The sequence below is a fragment of the Euprymna scolopes genome, chromosome 4 (genome assembly GCF_053919585.1).
Source record: "Euprymna scolopes isolate OS-2025 chromosome 4, ASM5391958v1, whole genome shotgun sequence".
NCBI lineage: Eukaryota > Metazoa > Mollusca > Cephalopoda > Sepiida > Sepiolidae > Euprymna > Euprymna scolopes.
The window spans coordinates 89948619-89974176 of NC_136485.1; the positions used below are offsets into that span (position 1 = coordinate 89948619).

At 32.2% G+C, this 25558-nt stretch overlaps 2 protein-coding genes across 3 annotated transcripts in view; one reads left to right on the forward strand and one right to left on the reverse strand.

The window, feature by feature from the left end:
- The window catches only part of LOC145268817 (glyoxylate reductase/hydroxypyruvate reductase-like), a 106026-nt gene extending 90025 nt beyond the window's left edge, over window positions 1-16001 (reverse strand). The window contains exon 1 of the mRNA XM_080124464.1: window positions 15887-16001. The gene's annotated coding sequence lies outside the window, so the exon portion shown is untranslated. The remainder of the gene's footprint in view (window positions 1-15886) is intronic.
- LOC145268807 (uncharacterized) overlaps window positions 15731-25558 on the forward strand; it is a 106152-nt gene continuing 96324 nt past the window's right edge. Inside the window, exons 1-2 of one of the 2 annotated variants that reach the window (XM_080124432.1) lie at window positions 15731-15967; window positions 16157-16309. In XM_080124432.1, the coding sequence (XP_079980558.1) occupies window positions 15926-15967; window positions 16157-16309 (195 nt within the window). In that variant the 5' untranslated portion in view covers window positions 15731-15925. Of the gene's footprint in view, window positions 15968-16156; window positions 16310-25558 lie in introns of those variants that run through there. The other variant, XM_080124441.1, reaches the window with a different exon arrangement.

Consider the following 25558-nt stretch of genomic DNA (forward strand, 5'->3'; position numbering starts at 1 on the left):
AAAATCAGACCAGGAGGGACCATTGATTGGAGCTCAGCCAATCACTGCCATGAAAATAATGATAAAACAGAGACAGGCTCGCAATGTCTCTTCTGTGGGAAAGAGGTTGCAGGGATGAGGAAAGGGCATTCTCCACTAGGCTACGAAGTCTATTTTGAACTCTGTCAAAGCAGGATAAGCTGCTCCCTAGTAGGTAGAGAATTGCATCAGCAGTGAGATATCTACTAGAGTGATAGAACGATCCCACCATTTTTCCAGCAGCCTTGGCAATGGATTGGATGTATGTATTCCATCTCAGATCAAAAGTAAAGGTCAGACCCAGAAGCTTGTCAAAACATGGAGCCTCCCCAAGACAAGAGCCAGTTATTTCAATTGATAGCAGACAGGGATCAGAGCGGTGATGATAGAAAGATAAAAGCTTGGTTTTAGATGCATTAAAAGTAACTAGCCACCTCTTTCCCCATTGCACCATGTGATCAAGATCAGAGGAGAGAGAATCAGACAAAACTTGGTTGTTAACAGCCTTTGAAGTGTTGCCATAGATGGTAATGCTGTCAGCGTAAATATCTAAGAATGATCTTAGGATGTGATTTGGGAGATCATTGATGTAAATAAGGAAGAGAGTTGGGTTCAGAATGGACCCTTGAGGGACTCCAGCATTAATACTGTGAGCTTCTGATTCCTGACCATCAACCACTACTCTTATGAATCTATCAGAGAGAAATGATTTAATAAGTGAAATAATTCATTAGTTTGGCCACATCACGCACAGATATTTGTATGTCGCATAGCATGTTTTCAGCCACAGGAGGAAATGGGGGGGGGCGGTTGGCAACCCTGATCGCATAGGGTAGAATTAGCTGCAAAGATTTTGGCAAAGAGTATGGCTTGGTCCGATGCTGACGAGATTACCTCAGGTCCATTGATGATAGTTGAGATAGAGCACACACAGGATCCTGTTTGTTATTTGCCAAAATTGGTAAGAACCAAGCTGCTGCTCAACTACTTTGGACTTGACGGACTGAGCATACAATTCTCTCACGTTGTTTATTACTCTTTTACAGTGGTTGCTGGCAGTCCTGAAAGCGGCTTTAGTTTCAGAACATCCATTTCATTGGGAGCAATAGAAATAATGATTTCTGTGTGCAATGGCAACAGCATATTCTGGAGAGAACCACGGCTGGCTGTTAGGTTTTGCTGGAATTTTTTTGAGGGTATGAAGTGGACTATGCCTACAATTAACCATTCTATCAGGTCTGATACTATGGAGGACACATTATTTTAAACATAGAACACAAAGGTAGATCTGATATAAATGTATGAAAGCTATCTCAGTCAGCCATAGAGTATTGATGGAGAGGTATGTCAGAGGACTTATTACATTTTGTTTTTATCTTAACTGAGACAACTGAGTGATCAGAAAATCCCAGTGGAGACAGAACGGAAGATGAACATAGGGCAAGTTGTGAGAAAAAGATCTATAAGACTTGCATATTGACCATCAGTGGGTGGGTTCATTGCATATTGACCATCAGTGGGTGAGTTCATGAACAAAGTAATGGAGAAATCATGACAGAACCTCTCCTCATCACCTGTCTTGTTTGAGTGGGCTAACCATTCCACATTGTGAACATTGAAGTCACCACAAATGTGGATGTTAGCTGAAGGATGAGCAAACAGGATGTGGTCAATTTTCTCAGATATGCTCTTAAAGATAGTAACTCTGCTGCTATTGGAGTGATAGAGGGCAAATATGAATGTAGTGGTGTGAGCAAGTGCAATCCGAAAACACATATAGGGCAATTTAGAGTCTTCTCTGGAGATGCCCTTACCACATGGAAAGCCATCTCTTATGTATTCCATGCTCATGGCGATCTTGGGGGTCAGATTTGGATGTCAAATTAGAATATCCTTTAATTACAAACTCATCTAGAGAAATAGTCGGTCCAATACCAGTTTCACTTAGGAAGAATAGGTCTGGTTTAGTCTCCTGTAATTGGATTTCAACCTCTAGAAGGTTGGAACGTAGACTCCTGATGTCGGAGAAGGAGATATGATAGTGGGGGTGTGAATTGGAAGTTTGTGTTCTGGGTTTAACTTTGTGGATTATTTTCATTAGTATACATAAAAATAATTTTATGTTTTTTTAATTATCATACAAACGAATACAAATTAATAAATGTATAAAAAAGGCCTTTATTTACCATCCAGGTGAGTTCCATATTAACCCTTAATAAAGGACGAAATTATCTTTGAATTGACAAATATGTTTCGAATGTTTTTTATTTCTTCTTTTTTTTTCTTTTTCTGCTTTTCAATTGTTGATACATTAAACGATGACATCTGCTTTTTGCTTGTTATTTTTAATAAATGTGTGAAATTAACACATTGTTCAACCAACCTGTTTTAGAACGTTGCAGTACAAAAATTATCTTTGAAGTAAAATATTATAATCAGCTGATAGGAAACTATTCCTGCTGTAAAAGTTTTTTTGAGGTAAATTCAGACTAGCACAAAAAGTTGCATCGATTGAAAAAAAAACTTTATGTATTTTCTTTATAATTTATAAAGTTTGTATTTATTACATATTAGATCTCCAGCTATGGTATTGCTGGAAATGTCTTCTCAATTATTAAATCATTTCTCTCTGATAGGTTCATAAGAGTAGTAGTTGATGGGCAAAAATCAGAAGCTCACAGTATAAATGCTGGAGTCCCTCAGGGGTCTATCCTGAGCCCAACTCTTTTCCTGATCTACATTAATGATCTTCCAAATCACATCCTTACATCATTCGTAGAGATTTTTGCTGATGACACTACCATCTATGGTAACACATCTAAGACAGTAAATGACCAAGTTCTCTCCGATTCTCTCTCCTCTGATCTTGATCACGTTGTACAATGGCGAAATGAGTGACTGGTTACTTTTAATGCATCTAAAACCAAGCTTCTATCTTTACATGATCAACGTTCTGATCCCCATCTGGCATCAATTAAAATGAATGGCTCTCGTCTTGGGGAGGCCTCAAGTTTTGATAGGCTTCTGGGCTTGACCTTTACTCCTGATCTTAAATGGAATACGTACATCAAATCTGTTGCCAAGGCCGCTGGAAAAATGGTCGGATCCTTCTATCGATCTAGTAGATATCTCACTGCTGATGCAATTCTCTATCTATATAACAGCCAGATACGTCCAAGGATGGAGTACTGTTGCCACATATGGGCAGGAGCTGCTAGAAAAGACTTGTCCTGCCTTGATAGGGTTCAAAATAGACTGTCTCACAGAAGAGATGTTGCGAGTTTGTCTCTGCTTTATTGTTATTTTCATGGAAAGTGTTCAACTGAGCTTCAATCTATGGTCCCCCCTCGCCAAACTTTCACAAGAAACACTAGACTAGCTAAAAACATTATCAATAATTTCCCCCACTCTTTATCTGTACCTAAACCTAAACATAGATTCCATGATCAAAGTTTCTTTTCGTCTGTGGAATTGTCTTCCGTTTTCCTGCTTTCCAGCTTTCTATAATATGGTTGTCTTCAAGTCCAACGTGAACAAATTTCTGATGAGCCGTTCCACTTAAGTTAACAATTTTACCGAACTTCCATTACTATTGATTATTATATTGTCCTTTTGACTACTCTACACTCTTTAACCCTTATCCTTGAGTGGCCTATCGGCTTTGATAAGTGGTGACGTTTATGTAAAAAAAAAAAAAAAATCTCAGTAGAAGTGTAGAAACCTTTTATCATTTAATGACTTTATCTTACATCATGACATTTTAAAACGACTTGGTTATTAACGTTGATTTAATTTAGTTTTTTTTCTCTCCTCTCTATATGAATACTTTGACACTCCCTCCATATTTTTCAAATAAACTTCTGATCTGATTTTTTTTATAGTAGATCAAAATTTCTGCAGCAAAATACTTTTGAAATTTGGGTTTAAATATTTTGAAAATTTCTTTAAAAATCTTGTGGAAAAATAGCTAAGAAAAGTAGTTAAAAGTTGTGAAAACGTTCATAATGTATATCTTCAAAACAAAATTCTACAATCTGTTTTAGCGCGATCTCAGAATATCTGCATTCTGAGAGAATGTTATTATGTTTGAAGTACCATTTATTGTTAGTTCAGTATGTTGGAGGTGGGTGTATTTTGCGGGTAGAGGGAGTGCAAGGTGTATTCTGCTATGGAGGTGCGCCACAATGTTGCTAAGCATGGCACTGATTACATAATTTAATTAATTAATTTTAAAAGAAAATAAATTATCAACACACATTTCTTACTATATGTTCTATGATTTTCCCTGTATCACTTTTTTTCACTATTTTTCACATTTTGTAGAAATATATTCTAACTTGCATCTTACTTTACATGTGTGTTTGAGTTACTTTTCCCACATTGCATATTGTGAAGAAATTTAATTTAATTACATCTGTTTGTTTTTTAAACCGAGTACACTTGCTTAATTATGTGCAAAGAATACCTTTCTTTTTCTCTCTTTGGTTTTCATTTTACACAAAATCAAAACTTTATTGCTTGAACCATTACGCGATACTTTCAAAAGACATAACAGTTAAACAATCCAACTTTCAGTAGAAAATTCAAACTATTTGTCAAGAATTTTGTTTAGCATATTTGAACTGCAATGTATGTGCAATCTATTATTTTTATTATTATATTAAGGGAATATAGCAAGAGGCTTCACGTTCAAATAGATTATATTTTTGCATGGATTAGGCTTGCCTTTTTTTGACAATAATAAAGTCTGAGTTAGTGAAAATATTTAACTGAAAGGCTTGGAACAATTGAATATGTTTATATGTAGATGTTGTTGCTTGAACATAAAAACTCTTATCCAAATATAATATATAGCAATTATATGATTACAATGTAAGCAGAATGAAAACAGCACATTCGATGTTATGAGTCCGAGTCTCTCTCAACTAGGCAATTGGATTTGTTAAAACGTTTTTTTAAATAACACTAATAATTATATTTACATTTCTCACACAAAATGGTAGTAAAAGATTCATAACTCCCTTAAAATGTAGAAGGCCATCATGTCCCTAGGAAAATTCTGTGCATATAAACTATTTTAGAAACACTTGTCAGTCTGCGTTTCTGCAAACGGACAAACACACACATGAATGTCCTTTTAAAAACTTTCTCTTATAATCATGCATTTACAACTCTTATATCAGTAAAATATCTACATTTATAATTTGCATTGATATTAATTATATTCTCTTTATAACATGTTTCCTCGATAATGTATGTTTAACTCCCACTACTCCCACGCCATACATTTGTCATGAATATAATCAGAAACAAGTTTTGTCACATAAACAATTAGTATCAGCCATTTTACAAGGAGTGCCCACTTCACAAAAGGACTTGACTCGTTTTCATTGTGTTCACTTGACAGACATACACCAGGAAAGATAAAACTAAAATATTAAAACACTTCCGGAATTAATCCTACCAAATTTTGTAATTTTAATGAAAAATTTGCAAGAATATGCATAAAATAATCAAATCATGTGCAGCTGCATTCAAGCGGAAATAATTGATCTGGAAAAAAGTAGTTACGTTGTATCATCAAAGAACACAGAACATCAAATTTTCTCATATTTTTTATGCAGTTGGTAGCACATGATCTCTAGAATAAAATTAATGATGCAAGATTATACAAGAAAGCTTAGCATCAATCAAAGCCACCAAAAAAATTTTCCTGTGCAACCTAAATTTTTATTACAATATTTTGTAGATATTCTGGCATTAGATAGAGAAGACAGCTGAAATAGTGATAATCATAAATCAAATTCAACAGGAACTAAGGTAATAAAATATTTATATCTGCATTAATAATGAGATATTGAGCATTATTCTTAAGCTGGCAAGAAACATAAGCATTAGATTGCATCAAGTGTTACACCCACGAGTTGATGCTGCCATCTGCAAAGATAAATGCTGAAAGAAGATATTTATTAGAGATGTGAAGATTGCGTAAATGTGAAAAAATAGAGGTTAGTTAATGTTACATTGCATGCTCAAGTAATGTTGGTAATGTTAGTCACTTGCAGTAATATCATGAAATAATATTCATGAAATAAAAAAGGTTTATATATATATATATATATATATATATATATATATATATGAGACTACCTGTGACCCGTTGGGTTAGTATGTTATATTAGCTATGGAATTAATGTATGAGCGTGACACTTGTGACGTAAAGAAAATAGTTTTTGTGACATAACAGAAACATTTCTATGAAAGTATATTAAAATGAAAAAAAAAAATATATAGATAGATTTTTTGAGTTGTTCTGTTTATAATTGCTTATTTTGGAAAAATAAAAACTTACAGCCATTGAAAGAGACAGAAACATTAATCTAAGTTAACTATGAGATAGATGAATGCCTACTAGATATTATCTTCGAGTGTCTAACATCTCTCTCTACGAGAGTTTGTCGGGCCAACCTAGCATGAGGATACTTTTCCCTACAAGTAAACCCTGACTTAATATTCAAAATCACATTTTGTATTGCAGCCCAAATAAGATCTCCTCAGTATGGCTAATTCACACTGGCTTTTATGAGGAACTAGCAGGGGTGATGGTCTGGTCTGCAACAAAAACAAAAAAAAGAAAACCAGTTTTCTTCAAACGGAAATGAAATCATATCGTCTTTCCTAGAGCGATAATTTTATTGTTCCACCCTTATTAATTTTGAATGTTGTAATTTGTAGCCCCCAAACATTTAAATTATTTTGATTACATTCCTCTTTATTCTAGGAAGCATCAATTTTTAATTGCTAAAATGAGGCTTTTTTTTTTAAATCCTTAAATTAACTTTATTGGAAACTTATTTTTTGTACAAAATTTTTGACCGAATATAAACACAAAGTCACATTTTTATTTAATATAAACATGCCGTGCACAAAGAAATGTAATTAACTCTTAAATCATAATTGTTTCAGTTACTTAGGTTAGAAATTATATTTTCGTTCTGACAAAAGAAATGAGTAATGCTACGATTTTTATCAGCAAAGTACGAACAGATTACTGTGCCATCAGCCCACCGTAGAAAAAATTATTAATGTTCGATTTCTAAATATATTTTTTAATTTATTCATGTTTTGAAAACGACATCGATTAAAAAATTTTTTTTTTAAATTATTAACAGTAAGATTATCTGTTTATTCATAGTTTAAGACCAAATCTTCCACTTCATTTTTTTTCACAAACCTTGAAAAATTCAATTGTTAAAAAAAAAAATTTCGGAAATCATTTGAAATTACACAAGTAAAAACTGTCAAATGTAAATAATAATTTTTTTTTTAAATTTCATAAAACTTAAATAATTTTAATATCTTTTCCTACTTCTTTTTTCTGAAAAATTGAGAAAAATCATACAAATCGGCAACGTTTGTGACCTAAAATTAAATATATTTTATTTCATCATTCCTGTAAATCTGTAAAAAAAACTAAGTTCTGAATCACCCCCCCCCTCCACACCCAAAAGAAAATTCTAACATGATCACGTTAGGGTGTGTGTGCAAAATATAAGAATTATTTTTTGTATATTATTTTATTTCATTTTATATATAGTTCAGCTTTTTAAAAATAAGTTGGTAAAAAAATTAACGAAATCGATCAATTATTTGATTTTTGAGAGAATTTTAAAATCGTGTTATTTCCATCGTTTAGGTCGAGTGTAGAAAAAATGTTTTCATGGCAAGAATGCTAATTCAGATAAATTTTGAAGTTACATAAATTAATTGTAAAAATTCCTTGAAAGATAAATATTAGTCTTTTGGAGACTATTTCAATGATAATTAGTAAAGTCTTAAGTATTGAATTATAAAAATTAAAAAAATCAAAACAGAAAAACACCTTGTTTGTACAAAAAAATAGCTTAATTAGCCCCAAAAGTGAGAAGTTTGACTTTGCACAATTAAAACAAAGGAAAAGGCATATGGAAACCTAAAATGTTAGAAAGTCAATTTTATTTTTAAATTTATACAGAAATTGAAACATTATTGAATCTTAATTTCTATATTTATGAAGATTATATAAAAACATTAATTTCGATAATCTTTTTTTTATAATAAAAAGGAAGCAGTTATTTAATTAAAATATTTATTTACTTTTTTACACGACTCGATTTATTCTCAAATTTCTTATGGCAATAAATTAAATTAATCCTTTTCAGAATGAAGTAAAAATGCATTTTAAGTGTGAAAAAGATCAATTTAAATCACATTGACAATTTATTCAGTGAAAAAATAAGCAAAAACAATTTATTAATAATTAAAGAGAATTTGTGCGAGTTGGATTCAAATCTTGTCTGTTTGTTATAATTTAACCGATCAGTATTTGTCTAAATTAATTATTAATTATTAGAAATAATACCATTTTTTAAGTTCTAGATCTATTTCTGACCACAGTTCCCAATGATTGTGCAACAAATGGCCAAATCCCACTCGGGAATGCTGATCACGCTGTGATAATGGTAGAAATCACCCTAAACTCTTGACCCAAAACTGAAGAGCAATTGCTCCAAATGACAACGTACTATAAGACGGCTGACTGAGAAGCCATCAGGGATTTCAGAGATGCCCCATAGGAAAATATCTTTTCTCTTTCCGCAAAACAGTATGCAAACGAGACCAATGAATGGTTTAAAGCAGCAATTGAAGCACATGTTCCCACATGGAAGTTCTACAGCAAACTCCACTCTCTCCAATGGTTTACTTCTACTTGCGCAGCTGCCATTGCTCAAAAGCAGCATGCATACTGCAGATTTATTTGACATAAGTCCAATACAAGCAAACAAAAGTTTATAGAAGCTATAAGTAATTGTAAGAAAGAAATAGTGAAACTAAGACAGAATACACTGCAACCACCAGAAAATGCATTGAAGTGCAGAAATTAGGAATCCATGATTTCTGGAAAATCAACAATTCCTCCATTATCCAACAAACATGAGGTTGTTTGAATGGCAACCAAGAAGGCTAACGTGCTTGCCAGTCAGTTTGCCTTAAACTTTACATTGGACCCAGCAAACCACTACCTCCCTGATTTTCCTTTGCGGACTGACACCACACTAGATTATCTGAAAATCATCCCTTCTCAAGTGCATGATATTAAAAAACCTAGACACCCCAAAAGCATGTGGCCCTGATCTCATCCCATCTGTACTATTAAAAAATGCTCTGCTGAGGTTACTCCAGTTCTCTCCAAACTTTTCAACAAATGCCTTGCTTTCCTAACTGCTGGAAAACTGCTTCTGTGGTACCAATTTACAGGAATTCTGGCAAAAGAACTAACTCATTAAATTCTTGCCTCATTAGCCTCTTCCCTCTTTTCGCCAAAATATTTGAGTCCATAATTAATCAAGCTCTAGTCCATCACAGCTGCTAAACTTCCGTCTGACCAACAATATGGGTTTAGGCAAGTTCATTTTACGTCAGATATCCTAACTGTAATCTCTAAACATATATACCATGCGCTGGACAAAGCAGAAGAAGGTAGGGCAGTAGCCCAGGATATATCTAAGGCTTTTAACAGGGTATGGCACAATGGTCTTCTCAGGAAAATCAGATCATATGGAATTACTGGATGAATACTTAACATAATTAAATCCTTCTTAAATAAGAGAAGAATCCAGGTTGTCTTTGATGGTTGTACATCAAAACAATATGATATAAATGCGGGTGTACCTCAGGGATCTATTCTTGGACCGTTATTATTCCTGATATTCATAAATGACCTCCCTGATAAAATTGTCTCTGAGATGGGTATATTTGCTGATTACACCATGCTCTATAGTAGGCATGAGGGGAAACAAATGAACACATATCTAAGGCAATTCCGGAAACTCTAAAGGAAGACCTCCAGTCTGTGGTGAAATGGGAACAAAAATGGATGGTCACATTCAATGCTACCAAGACTAAACTTGTTTCCTTTAATAATTACAAGAAACCTTCTCAACCACCAATAGCTATGGCTAATGATACATTACTTGAGAGTACTTTGTTCAAACTGCTCTGCTTAACGTTTGCAATGCTTAATTCAATGATAATATCGATAGTTCGAGAGATTAATTTTTCTTTAAATTATATTGATTTCATTAATGGACTTTAGGTACATTTTTTCGTAATGTTCCTAAAATATTAACATTTTTTTTTTTGAAATTGTTAACATCTACAATGTTTTATTTTTATAAAAAAGCAAACAAAAATTCATGCGTCTTTTTTTAGCAAAGGTGTTTTTTGTTTACAAAAAATAATGTATTTTCACTAAAATTTAAAAAATAATAGGTTCATTATATTCTGTGATTGATAATAAATAAATACTGAAAATTTCATTAAAATTCGTTGATTCGCTGAATTTGGTGAATTTTTAAATGAAGGGAGGGAAGGGTCAAAATATTGGTAAATTTTTAAATGAAGGGAGGGAAGGGTCAAAATATTGGTGAATTTTTAAATGAAGGGAGGGGTCAAAATATTGGTGAATTTTTAAATGAAGGGGTCAAAATATTGGTGCTGTTTTACAATTCATCATTGTGCAGAGGGAGACAACTTTCGTTTAGTAAAAAATTTGTTCATTTTTTTCATCTCATAATTTAGGACGCTTGATGCGATGATATTTTTTTTTATTAAATCAAAACATTTAAAAAATAAAGCTGTAACGAATTTGTGTTAATCTAACAAAAGTTGATAACATTAACAATACAGAATGTAATTTATGACGCTAAAACCAACGAACTAACGATATTTTCATTAGATGAAAACATTAAAAAAAAAAGAAGGTGCGGCAACATTTTCCACATTTTATACAACTACTTTTTTTAATTATAAAGTAAATGTTATGATAAGGTTTTTAAAAATTAGTTTTTAACCTTAAAAAAAATACAAAGAATGAAACTCTTTAATAAAACAAGGATGAAACTTTTACAGCTGCGATGACTTTTTTTTTTCCTTTTTTTTTTATTGTAACAAAACTTATAATATCAGTAACACTAACATCTAGTTTTTAATATTACAAAAAATGAAAATGCGACGATTGTTGTAGAGTAATTGTAATTTTTATAAAAAAAAAACAAAAAAAGCTTCGATTTATTATTTATGTTAAAAACTAGATGTTGGTGCTATTGATATTATAAGCTTTGTTACAGTAAACAAAAAAATCACCGCAGCTTTAAAAGTTTCATCCTTGTTTTATTAAAGAGTTTCAGCCACTTCTGCATGACAGTGCCATGAGGCGGGTGTGTGTATTTTAGTTTCAAGAACGGCCAATAGTGTAAGAAATTTCTTTCCTACACACTCAATTTCCTCCCTGCAGAAGCAAATGATTTCCACAAACAAAATCCATACCTTTAAACTCAAAATTTATTCACAAATAACAGCAACGAAAGTTCTTTGGTTCTGGTATAGTCCTTTGCAAAACAGTGGCCCGATTTGCTACCATACGCATGAAGCCTTTAGTATGAATTCCTATGGAATGTTAGTTCATTGTTCCTTTGGAAGGATCCATGAAAATCATGGAGAACACGGCGGGAATGATGGCGCCTATAATCAGGCATAATGTGAGCCCCTTGGGACTCAAGAAGAAATAAGATAAGATCCAATAATTGGATGATAACATGCCGAACAGTAGTTGAATGTCTTCCTTGATTTGAATAGGTTCAGCAAAATAAGTTGTCTCTGCTTGTAGAGATTATGTCCTTCGTTCACCGACTGTTTGGTGTCCATGAAGGAATTGTCTTGACTCCCTAGTGAGGGAACCGCTGATTTGAGTCTGTATCGTTCTATGTTCTTTCTCAGACCGAAAAATAAATGCATGAATACAAAAAAGGCACCAAGTCAAATTACCGACACATTCAAATTTAAACCAATCACGGTTGAATGTGGAATTTCTCACAATAGAGGACGCATGTCAGTCAAACAGTGGTCGATAAATCGTATCTCTCATTGAAAATAAAACAGACAATATTATTACAAATTTCTATAAATTTTTATAAATAAATAAATAAAAACTTTGACGGAGTTGTACAACCATCACCCCGTGCGTAATTTGTATACTGATAAGTTTTTTGAAATTTTTTCACGGGATTATTATTGATTGGACACTAATTAACCAGATTATGAAAAAAATTTGAAAAAAAAAAAAAAATTATTATTTCGACATTTGAAAGGGGTGCTCACTTTTTAGTTACAACGTTCTGGTAAATCGGTCACCCATTTTATGACCAATAAAAACGCGGGAACCATAGAAAGTAAAAATAACATGAATCTACCGCATTTGTAAGTCAGAAATATTTATTTTGTTTCTCAAAGAAAAAAAGAAAATAGAATGAAAATGATTTTTTTTTTTACTTTTTTTAATTTTTTGTTTTATGAAAATAAAGTTTTGATTTTTTTTTACACTTTTTAATTTTTTGTTTTATGAAAATAAAGTTTTGATTTTTTTTTTTTTTACTTTTTTTAATTTTTAATTAAAGAAACAGTGAAAATTAAAAAAAAAACCTATCAATATAAAAATTACACATGGGGTGATGGTTGTACAACTCTGCCAAAACTTCTATATTAAAATTATATTTTGCTCTATTGACAAAACAAAAATTATATTTTGATATGTTTATACAATCTGACTGTAAACCCCCCCCTCCAAAAAAAAAACAAAAACAAAAAAACTATCTTTGTGTAAAAAAATAAAAATATTCTGAAACCTCTATAAATGTTCCATGTTTTTAAATTATATTTTGCTACATTTTGCTAAAATTATATTTTGATATATTTTTATACAATCTTATTGTGAAAAAAAAAAAAGAATTGTATGTTGCTACAGTTTATACAATCGTACAGGAACCCACCCACCCCAAATAATTCTAAAAACAATCTATAAATGTTTCATATTTTTAACATTTATTTTATTTTCACTTATAAATCACTCATTTAAAAGAAATCATATTAAAACATTAAAATTATCTTTTTTTTATACAATAAATGTTTCGCTTTTCCTATATTTCTGTGTTATTTATTTCGTTATTATATATATATATATATATATATATATATATATATACATATATATATATATTTTATTCAAGTTTCACCACAAACAAAGCACAGTCCAACTTTGAAGTAGGGGGCTACTATCGGGGACATAAGTTGCAGAGGTATTATGAAGGGAGATGAGTAGCAAGATGTTTGTTCACATTACATGTGAACTTCTGCATGTCAGTACAGTTGAGAAAGCAGAATCTCGGAAGGGAGTTCCAAAGTCTAGCAGTTCTGGGGAAGAAACTATTGGAGTAGATGGCTTTCTTACACCTCGGGATCTCTACTGTGAAGAGATAGGATTTAGCTGCTTGTCGGGTTTGTTGAGAGTATTCATGTCAAGGGGGTACGAGTGCTTGTAGTTCGTCAGAGCATTCACCATTAAAATACTTGTAGAACAGGCAAAGGGATGCAACATTTCGTCGATGGGACAGAGTCTAAAGCCTAGATGACAGTTCAAGACCTATCAGGTTGGTGACTCTCTTTTGAACCCTGTCCAGGAGTGAGAGACAAGTAACAGATGCACCAACCCAAATGTGACAACAGTACTCCATACATGGGCGAATGGTTGCCTTATAGAGGTACAGGATGCTTTCAGGCATTAGTAGTTTTCTAGTGCAGTAGAGAGAACTCACCTTCTTTGCAGCAACCCTGGCAATGCTCTCAATGTATGTATTCCAGTTCATGTTCCTTGTAAGTATTAGGCCAAAGAGTTTAAAGGAAATACTTTTGGGTAATGTGTTCTTGGCCATTGCTATTGGTGGTAGAGAAGGCTTCTTGTAATTAGTGAAGGAAACAAGCTTTGTCTTGGCAGCATTGAATGTGACCGTCCATTTTTGTCCCCATTCCACTACAGATTGGAGGGCATCCTCTAGTGTTTCTGCCATTTCCTTAGATATGTGTTCATTTGTTTTCCCCTCGTGCCTGTTATAGAGAATGGTGCCATCAGCAAATATACCCATCTCAGAGACCATTTCATCAGGGAGGTCATTTATGAATATCAGGAACAACAAAGGTCCAAGGATAGACTCCTGAGGTACTCCCGCATTTATATCATATTGTTTGGATGTACGACCGTCAAGGACAATCTGGATTTTTCTCTTACTTAAGAAGGATTAACTTACATTATGTATTCTTCCAGTGATACCATATGATCTAATTTTCCTTAGAAGACCCTGTCAAAAGCCTTAGATATATCGAGGGCTACCACTCTATCCTCCCCTGTTTTTTCCAGTGAACAGTATATATGTTCAGAGATTACAGCTGGGATATCTGCTGTAGAATGGGCTTGCCTAAATCCATATTGATTATCGGTCAGGAGTTTAGCAACTGTAAGGTGATGTACTCGAGCTTGATTAATTAAGGACTCAAATATTTTGGTGAAAAGTGGGAGAAAGCTAATGGGGCGATAATTTAATGGGTCAGTTCTTTCGCCAGAATTCTTGAAAACTGGTACCACAGAAGTGGTTTTCCAGTAGTCAGGAAAAGCAAGAGTTGTTAAGGTATTTGTTGTAAAGCTTGGAGAGAACTGGAGAAACCTTAGCAGAGCATTTTTTTAAAAGCACAGCTGGGATGAGATCGAGTCCACATGCTTTTGGGGTGTCTAGGTTTTTTATGATACCATGTACCTGGGAAGGGGTGCTTTTCAAATCATCTAGTGTGGCGTCTGTCTGCAAAGGAAAGTCAGGGAGGGAGTGGTGTGTCGGGTCCAATGTGGAGTTTGAGGCAAACCAACTGGCAAGGAGATTAGCCTTCTTAGTTGCTGTGCAAACAACCTCATGATTGTTTGATAGTGGGGGAATCGTTGACTGCCCATTATTTACTACACTGTTGTAGATTTTCCAAAAATCACGGGTTCCTAATTTCTGTGCTTCAATGCGTTTTCTGGTTGTTTCAGTTTATTCTGTCTTAGCTGTCGCTATTTCTCTTTTACAATTACTTCTAGCTTCTATATACTTCTGTCTGTTTGAACTGGACTTATGTCAGTTGAATCTGTGATACGCATGCTGCCTTTGAGCAATGGCAGCTGCACAAGAAGTAAACCATTGGGAGAGCGTGGCTTGCTATAGAATTTCCATGTGGGAACATGTGCTTCAATTGCAGTTTTGAACCATTCAGTCGTCTCAGTTGTGCCGAGTTTAATTCTTTGTATCTTTTTAAGGTTAAAGACTAATTTTTTAAAAACGTTACCATAACATTTACTTTTTACTTTAAAAAAGTTGCCGTAGCTTCATTTGTTTTTTAAAATGATTTTATCTAATGAAAATATCGTTAGTTCGTTGGTTTTAGCGTCGCAAATTGTGATATGAAAACAGAAACGATGCTCTTAATTGTCGCGTAAAGACATTTTTGTATTATTAATGTTATCAACTTTGTTACATAAAAAAAAATTCGTCGCAGCTTTCTTTTTTTAATGCTTTAATTTAATTAAAAAAAAATATATCGTCGAATTGAGCTTCCAAAATTATGAAATGAATAAAAAATGAACGAATCTCTTAGTAAACGAGAGTTGTCTCTCTCTACACAATGACAAATTGTAAAACAGCGCCAAAATGTTTATGCTTTTTAGAGATCGGTTATTCTAAAAAGTACTTTTTTTCCCCGTTTTTAACTTTTGAAGGGAAATTTTTGAAAATTCACCGGTTTTACAGAGAGTAAAAAAAAAAAAACAAACAAAAAAAAAATTAAGACTTTTTTTTTAGAATCTTTCTTCTTGAGAATATTGAAAAATTACGATGAATACATTTTATTTTACAAGTTATTATTTGTTATGGGGATTGAAAAATAAATCCACCTTTAACTATGTCATACCTACGTGACAACTAATCCAAGCTTCCAAACCTCATCCCTATGAATGGAATTTTCTGAGCTCCCTGAATCGACGCGATATCTAAATGTAAATATTTTGTCATTTTTCTTAATGTTCTACCCTTTATGCTCTTGTATCATCACATACTTTAATATGAAGTGCGTATTGTTACGAATTATTGAGCCATAAAACAAAAAAGTTATAGAAAATAGTTCGGGTTTGTCTTCCTTACATTTGGTAATGGTAAAGTTATTCCCCTTCTTCTTTTAAAACAAGGGAGACAATCACGGGTATTTCCTGGTTGTCAACATGTCGACGACGACAAAAACACCAGAAGAAATTGAAATTCGAAAGTTGCGAAAGAAATTGCGACAAATTGAAAATCTTGAAAGACACGACAGAGAACTTTTCGAAGAGGAAGTTATTAAGGTGAGTTGATTTTGCCTTTCGCATTCTTTTCGCTTCATATCAATTTGTTTTCTAATATAATTTGCTAGGCGTGAGCTTGTTTATGAATAGTTTCGTATTTAAAGTTTTGGATCGTCTAGATATGGAGACTTTCGAAAACTAAAATTATAAACCCAGCTGGAAAGATCTTCATTAACTTCCTTTGTGATAATCTCGGATCAATACGAAAATGCCACGTGTCAGTCAGTGCGCTGTGACATTGTCACATTACCTTTACTTTTTGTTGTTGTTCCGGAATCTTGACACCCATGTCATCCAACATTTTAAACGTCTACGAAACAAAAGAGGCATAAACACAATCAAATGAATTCATTAATAAACACAAATAAATTCATTAATGATCGTCAATGTTTACATGCTTTTTATTTTATACGCAAGTATTCCCTCACCCCCGTTTAGTTTCAACAAGACAACCCCTCTCTGTCAACCCGTGCGTGCGCCGTGCAATAGGGTCGATTTTTGCCTAATACGTGATGGAAAAAGTTCCAAACATAAAAATAATTCGCATTTTCATCACTTCAGATAAAAAAAATAGAAACTTCGGTGCTAATGCAGAGAGTGCACTTGCACTGATCTGCGCTATTTTTTAAATCGTATTTCCAGGTTTAATTAAAGGTTTATGATACGTTTTTTTATTATTATTCAATTGTAAGGTTAAAGTACAGAATAGGCACAAAACACCCTCCCCATGTTAAGAATGGCTTTTTAAATAATAACCTTATTATTTCCGCACGTATCAATGATCCGATCCGTCGGATACTCTCTGCATGAGTACCGAAACTTTAATATTTATTTTTAGAATTTAAAACTTTATAAGGGTTCGTATTATTATACACATAGATTCGAAAAAGTTGTCAAAAAACAAATATATAACAAATAAATGTTATCAAAGGCAAGATAAGTTACTTTTCTGCCTAACTGGATATATTTTTAGTGTTTTTATTTAATGTAACATGTTTATTCAGCTCGAAAAACACAGTGTTTACTGATGTATTGGAAAATTTAAAATAGCGCCCGACTCTCTCTTTGACACGGTAAGTTTGGGAAAAGGAGTTAAAAAAACAACTGTAAATATTACCTTACGCAACAACAGAACACGAGTCAAATTAGAGTGGTCGTGTTCAACACGACCACTCTAATTTGTTTCTTTTTAGGGGCAATCGAGGTCGCTGACAACGAATCTGATAATCAAACCCGCCGCAAATTTACCGTTTGTATGGTATGAACCCCTGGACCTTGGGACTATTTCGTGCCATTTCACTGCCTTCGGTAGTGTTTTTCTTACACGCACGTTCGTAGAAAGACCATTTCAAATAAATTCAGAAAGTTTTCTGATTGGTCCAAAATATAATTATTTGTTTTTATTCAGGATAATGTATGCACAGACAATGTGTACAAACGCATTTATGCATTTTGATTTTGTACATCGATGTGTAAATATCAACTACTACAGTGCCACACTGCCACAGTTCTTGCGGTGGGAGAAAACTAAATACCTTGAAAAGTAAGAAAAGAAAAATGCAACTATTTTTTTGTTTCAAACCAAAAATGTTTTCTTTTCTAACTAGTGTATTTATAGGTGTGTCAGAAACTTTGTGAAAAATATTGAATAATTCGACCCCCTGTCTTTCTAAGCTTATAATTACTCGAAAAATGTAATTCAAACCCTAATTTATTTTTTTCAATTAAAGGAGCAAGGACCAAGGTTTCATTTAAAAAAAAAAACAAACAAAAAATACAAACAACGTGCTTAAAAAAAAAAAAGAAAAAAAAAGGTTTTAATTTTCGGACTTTACAGGTACATTTCCAAAAAACTGTTCGTTTTGTTTTGTTTTAAATTAGAATATATTATTTATTGATCTTTTATCTTCAATTTGTGATATATAAAACATATATAAATTATTTACTTTTTAATAGACATTTCAAAATAGGGGGGGCGTGAATTAAAAAAAAAACGTTTGTCTAAAATATATTCGCTTTTTTTTTTTTTTTTTTTACATGGGGGTCACCACTTATTAAGGCCTGAAAATCATTCAGGGATAAGGGTTATTGCGTGTACAGTAATCAATGAGATAGTATTGTAGTAATCATTAGTATTGGGGTTTTGATAGAGTGTCTTACTTAAGGGGACGGTTTGTCAGGATTTTGTTTATGTTGGACTTGAAGACGTCCAAGTTGTAGTCAGGTGGGAAACAGGCAAGCGGCAGAGAGTTCCACTGGCGTACAGTTCTAAGAAAGAAGCTTTGCTCATGGGATCTACGTTTGGATTTAGGCACAGATAAAGAGTGGGGAAATTTATTGACAGTAGTTTCAGCCAGACGGGTGTTTCTCATAAAAGATTGGCGAGGGGGGACGAGGGATTGGAGCTCAGACGAGCACCTGCCATGGAAATAACAATAAAACAAAGACAGGCTTACAACGTCTCTTCTGTGGGAGAGAGGTTGCAGGGAAGAGAAAAGGGCATCCCCCACTAAACCACGAAGTCTATTTTGTACTCTGTCAAGGCAGGATAGGCTGTTTATTGGAAAGAGCATAAAATTTCACACTGACCCTGAAAATATCATAAAAATAGAATCAATAGAAAAATTTTGATAGATTTTTAAAGTTTAAAAATTGAAAAATACTGAACTCGCAAAATTCAATTAATTTCATTACTGTTTTTTAAAAAATAAAAAAAATAATATTTCTATTTTTTATACAACGTTAATAGTTTATTTTGGAAGTATAATCCATAAAGAAAATAAACAACCCACTTTTAAAAGAGAAATTACGAGTTTTTTATATTTTATTTGCAGTTTCGTGTTAGGGGTGTCAAAAATTCCTACAAAAATTCTGATACACCTAGTGTAACAAAGTTTTATAACATGAATACTAAAAAATATAAGCAGGGAGATTTTATTCTGTACAGCTAAAAGAATCTTGAAAATTTGCAAAGTAGAAAACTCACTTTGAATGTTACACCGTTCAAGTTTCCGTATTGCAAAAATGATTGCAAGTTTAAGTGGGCTTCCAGATTTGGTAGAGGCCACTAGGTTATTTCCTTCATCTGTCGCAGGCTAAAGATTTTGTTGTTTGGTGCTTTCTCTTAGCAGAAAGATGAAAAATTCAATTAAGTTCTTTAGGTAAGTATACCATCCTTGAGTGAATTTCCCTTATGAATGAATAATGACAAAGTCCTTCTAGACTGAGGAAGGAAGAAGTTTCGAATCTTGAAGAATCACAATTATCACAACAAGTTTAACATAGAATTAGATTCAGATATGTTTTCCAAACTAATATAAATCCCATAATGGCAGACGCTTTTGAGTTGCTTTTACTGCCTTCTGCATATGTACCATGAGGGAATAATTTCCCTGAATCTGATTTTGATCTGATACTATCGGCTGCATGTTGTTGGGCAAAGGTTTTTCTGGAACTAGATTCTTGTTACGAAAAGACTCACAGGTCCTGTTTCGATGAAATTAAAACTGGAACTAAAAATGGCTCAATTCAGTTCATGCTTTTTTTGTTAAATCCCGTTTGAAATAAAATTGTGTTTTTCCATCCAAATAAAGAAAAAATTTTTTTCATGCAACAGTGAATTTTTAACAGTGAATTTCAACATAAGCTTTAATAGTTATTTGGCAGTTGAACTCAGTGTATTCTTCTGTTATAAACACCTAAATGCAGTGTTTGAATGCTAAACTTCTGACCGACCAACAATATGGATTTAGACAAGCCCGTTCCACGGCAGACATCCTCACTGTAATCTCTGAAGGCATATACCATTCACTGGACAAAGCGGGAGAGGGCAGAGCGGTAGCTCTAGATATATCTAAGGCTTTTGACAGGGTATGGCATGAGGGTCTCCTCAGGAAGATTAGATCATACGGTATCACTGGTAGAATACTTAACATAATTAAATCCTTCTTAGATAAGAGAAAAATCCAGGTTGTCCTCGACGGTCGTACATCTAAACAATATGATATAAATGCGGGAGTGCCCCAGGGATCTATCCTTGGACCTCTGCTGTTCCTGATATTCATAAATGACCTCCCCGACAAAATTGCCTCTGAGATGGGTATATATGCTGATGACACCACACTCTATAGCAGGCACGACAGGAAAACAAATGAACATATATCTAAAGTAATGGCAGAAACACTAGAGGATGACCTCCAATCAGTAGTGGAATGGGGACAAAAATGGATGGTCACGTTCAATGCCGCCAAGACAAAACTGGTTTCATTCAATAATTACAAGAAACCTTCTCTACCACCTATAGCAATGGCCAACGACTCTTTATCTGAGAGTACGTCTCTCAAGCTCCTTGGCCTAACGTTCACAGGAAACATGAGTTGGAACAATTACATCGAGAGCATTGCCAGGGCCGCTGCGAGGAAGGTGGGCTCTCTACCGTGCTAGAAAACTTCTAACACCCGAAAGTATGCTGTACCTCTATAAGGCCACTATTCGCCCATGTATGGAGTATTGCTGTCATATTTGGGCTGGTGCATCGGCTACTAGTCTCTCGCTCCTTGACAGGGTTCAAAAGAGAGTCGCAAATCTGATAGGCTCTAAACTGGCATCTAAGCTTCAGCCTCTGTCCCATCGTCGAAACGTTGCATCCCTCTGCCTGTTCTACAAGTATTATAATGGTGAATGCTCTGATGAACTGCAAGCACTTGTGCCCCCACGACGTGAACACCCTCGACAGACCCGACAAGCTGCAAAATCCCACCCCCACACTGTAGAGATCCCTAAATGTAAAAGATCTTTCTACTCCAGTAGTTTTTTCCCCAGAACTGCTAGACTTTGGAATTCCATTCCAGGTCACTGCTTCCCCAACTGTACTGACATGCATAAGTTCAAGTGCAACGTGAACCAACATCTCGCTGCCCTAATCCCTACATAGTACCCCAGTAGATGTTTCCCCTGATAATAGCCCCCTACACCAAAGTGGCAATGTGCCTTGTTTGGGGTGAAAATGTAAAAAAAAAAAAAAAAAAAAAAAAATCGTCACCATGTCTAAATGTTCTGACTTGTTTCTTTTCATGTAATATATATGTTTATAAACTTTTATATTGAAAATAAATATAATAGATAATTTTGCTTTTTTTTTTTCCAACTTGTTTCTTTTTAGTGACTTAGTTAACTACTTTATTTACTTATATATTGAAAATAAATATAATAGATAATTTTATTATTATTAATTTTTTTAATATTGAAAATAAATATTGTTTTATCATTTAATATTATTTTTTTGTTTACTAAGAGTCTCTTCTTACAATTAAAAAAATATATTGTCTTTAAATAATTAACGAAATAATTAGTTATGTACATTTGTTTTTTCAAAACTTATGAATGTGAGAACCTAGCCATCTATGACGTTGGTTGCCACCAATTACCTTTGGTTAATCAAGTTTTGGAAACATTTAAATTATTGAATAGAAACACTTTTTGATGGACCATAAGTATAATTTTTTTTCATCCTGATGATCCAACTATATACACAAACATCATTGAAGGATTGTGACTAAGAGGTACAAAAGGTACAAACTCTGCAAATTTCAACAATCGCATACAGGAATTTCTTCAGTGCTGCCAATTAAAATTTTTATTTTTCAGCAACATCATATATTGAATTCATATTTATTGTATAGTTTAAAATTGAATTATTCATATGTCTGATTTTTTTTTAACTGTTTTCATTTGTTAATTTCTGTGAAAATATTCCTAGTTTTGTAACTATTAAACATTCAGTAATTTCAGTTAAAATATTCACATCTGTAGAATTATTAAACATATCAAAAATTTATAAAAAATACATAAACATATTTAAAAGATTTTCACGTATATTCTGATCTGTCAATACTTAAAAGAAATAAGTCAGAACTTTAACGCATGGTGACGATTTTTATTCAACCACTGCCTTGTTTCACTTTTACGTCTTTATGACAGAAAGGTACAATGAGTTAAACTGCCAAATAACTGCTTTTAACATAATAAAAAAGAAAGAAAAAGTGACAATAATTGCAGAAGAATAGTAATGAAAATATTGTTCTTTTTTTGTAATGTAATTTTTTGTAGCTTATATTTTTTGTTATTAATGTTATAAAACTTTCTTACATTAAATAAAGTAGTTGAAAAAATTATTTTTTCTTACAATTAATCGGATGTTTTTTGTTATGAATATTATAAAATTTTGTTTAAGAAAAAATAGTTGCATTTTTCTTATAATTCCTCAAATATGTTTTTGTAAAAATTATAATTCTTTTGCAATTATCATTGCTTTTCTTTGTTAGTTTTAGCGTCCAAAATTCTCTTTGAAAAAAAAATGAATGAATCCCTTGATAAAACAGTTATGTTCCTTAGAACAATGAGTTAAGCTTCCGAATTGTCAAAAAAGCATTATGATGTACGTATTCGTCATGGAATGAAAATGTCATATTCCAAAAAAGTACACAAATTGATAAAGTTTTTTTTTAATTAAGAAAATAAAATCAAAATTTTTTTAGCAATTAATAATAAAATAGCATGGTCCATAAATCTCGGTAGTAGAATTTTGTTGTCCGTCTTTGGATTTTAACACATTGTAAAAAAAAAAAAAAAAAAGTAGCGTCTCCAGATGCAGTCTCCCTCTGGGCTCACTCCTTTCTTCTAGGTATGTGCAAAATGAATGGCCGATTCCCAAAATGTATAAATATTTTGTTCTCTCTCTTCATTTCAAAATCCAGGAAATTCATCAATTTTAATGAAATTTTCAGGATTGATTAATTAACGATCACAGAATAAAATTAACCTATTATGTTTTTTTTTTTAAATCTTATTGAAAAAATATTATTTTGTGCAAGCAAAAAAAACCCCACTTTTGCTAAAGTTTTAAGTACTAAAAAAATACACACGGATTTATTAAAGCATCGTAAATTTTAACACTTGAAAAAAACTTTTTTTTATATCTTAGGAATATTACAAAAGCCCTTAAAATTCATGTTAATGGGATCAATATAAGTTAAAGAAAAATTGATTTCTTGAACTAACAATATTGTCATTAAATTAGACATTACTTATTCGATATTTTCACCAAAAAGTAATATAATTACAAAAAAATATTTCATGTAATTTTAATGATAACAATTTTCATGTAAATTTCAAATGTAATATTTCTTTGTATGTATGAACAGGTAAACATCAGCATAAGAATTTTTTTTATAATCTATACTCCTATAAATTCGTTTTTCTTTTGTGTGTATTGATATTCATATTAAAAACCCTCTTTTCTATTAAAATACAGTTTTCTTATATATGGGTTGTGAAATTGCATTCACTAGTAAAAAATCTAGCTAATATTCTTTTAAACATTCATTTTAATTAATTCCCTATTAGTTTATTCGGTTTTCTTATGGGATGATCATCTTTAGTTAACTATTACGTGTAATTATATTAATGCAGATATTCTACATGATTTATACTTGCATAAAAAAAAAAGTTTACAGTAAACACAAAATTGTTTCCATATATGTTTATGTATACGTATATATTTTTGTTTACTCTATCTATTATCTATCTATTATATCTATAAAAATGAACGTGTCTGTGTACATTTCCCTACACAATAACTCTGTCAATTTTAAGTCTACAGACTCGAAATTTAATTTACAGGGTACTGAGATTTGGGAAAATCTTTGTGATCGGTTTTTGGCCAGGAATTTGGCTGTTAAGGGGTCAGAGTTAAACGATTGGACCTTTGAGAACTCTACCAAACTCCTCCGACAATTTTGGGTCTAAAAACTTGAAATTTTAGATATAGGTTCCTTGGACATGGATCTAACTTAATAACTTGATTTGAGCCCAAAACAATAAATGTTAAGGGGTCATAATAGGGGTTAAAGTTTAAAAAAAATTGACTTTTTTTTTTTTTGCTCAACATACACCTCCAAACACCCGGGAAATGCTGGGCTGAAATGCTAGTTTTAAAATAAAATTGAAAAGATTGAGACCCAAGATCACTAAGAAAAAAATAATTAAATGAAAAAAAGAACATTTCTGCAAATTGTTAATTTGGAGAAATATGGATGAGCAACATTGTAAAAAAAAAAAGCAAAACAAAATAGAGAGAATTTGAATTCTACCCACTGTATTCTATTTTATTTAAATATTTATTTACTTGTTCGACATACGGTATCACAAAAACCATCATCATAGCAAACATTAATTAACGAGAAACGAATTACCTCCCTTTTATAGTCACTCTTTATCAGTTAAAAATAATTAAAACCATTTCCTCTTCAAAAGTTTTCAAAATTAAAAAAACATGGCTGCCTGTTCACAGTTTCAAAGTGGTTATTTTATTTTATAATTAAAAAAAATTGTGTTGGGAGGAGACTCAATTTTTTTATTATAGATTCTTTATAAAATGAAAATAAAAATGTGCAAGTGAATTGACATCTGTTCCTTTATAATTTATACTAAAAATTATTGAGAAATAAACCCCAAAATGTGTTGTGTGTCGAATTTTCATTGAAAGATAAAGTAAATTTTTAAAATTCTTTTTAGCTTTAAAAGGTTAAAAAAGAATTTAATAAAAAAAATAGGTTTAATTCATTGTTATTTGTTTTATTTTATATTTTATTCATTTTATATATAATGTGTTTTAACATTTTTTAACTACTGTGGAATTTCCATGGGTTTTGCTAGTTAATAAATAATTGTTTTAGCTTCAGTGTAATCAGTGATTGTCATTTCACACTTAAAATGCAATTCACTTTTATTTAAAAAGGATTAATTTAATTTATTGTTATAACACATTTAAGAACAAATGGAGTTATCATGTAAAAAAGTAAATAAATATTCTAATTAAAGAAACACTTCCTTTTTATTACAGCAAAATAAGATTACCTTAATTAATGAATATTTTTTTTAAATCTTAAAAAATACAGCCATTAAGGTGCAAATTTCTCTATTAATTTAATAATAAAATTAAATTTTTGACATTTTGGGCTTCCATAGAAAATCTGTTCATCACCTTTTCATTTGTTTTTATTTAGTGATTGCCGGTTCCTGTTAAAAAAACTTACTTTTTGGTAATAGTTAAGCATTTATTTTGTAAAAATAAAGTGTTTTTTTATTCAGTATCTTAAGACTTTACTGGTTATCTTTGAAATACTTACAGAAAACTAATATTTATCTTTCAAGGTATTCTAAATTTATTTAACTTTCAAATGTAGCTGA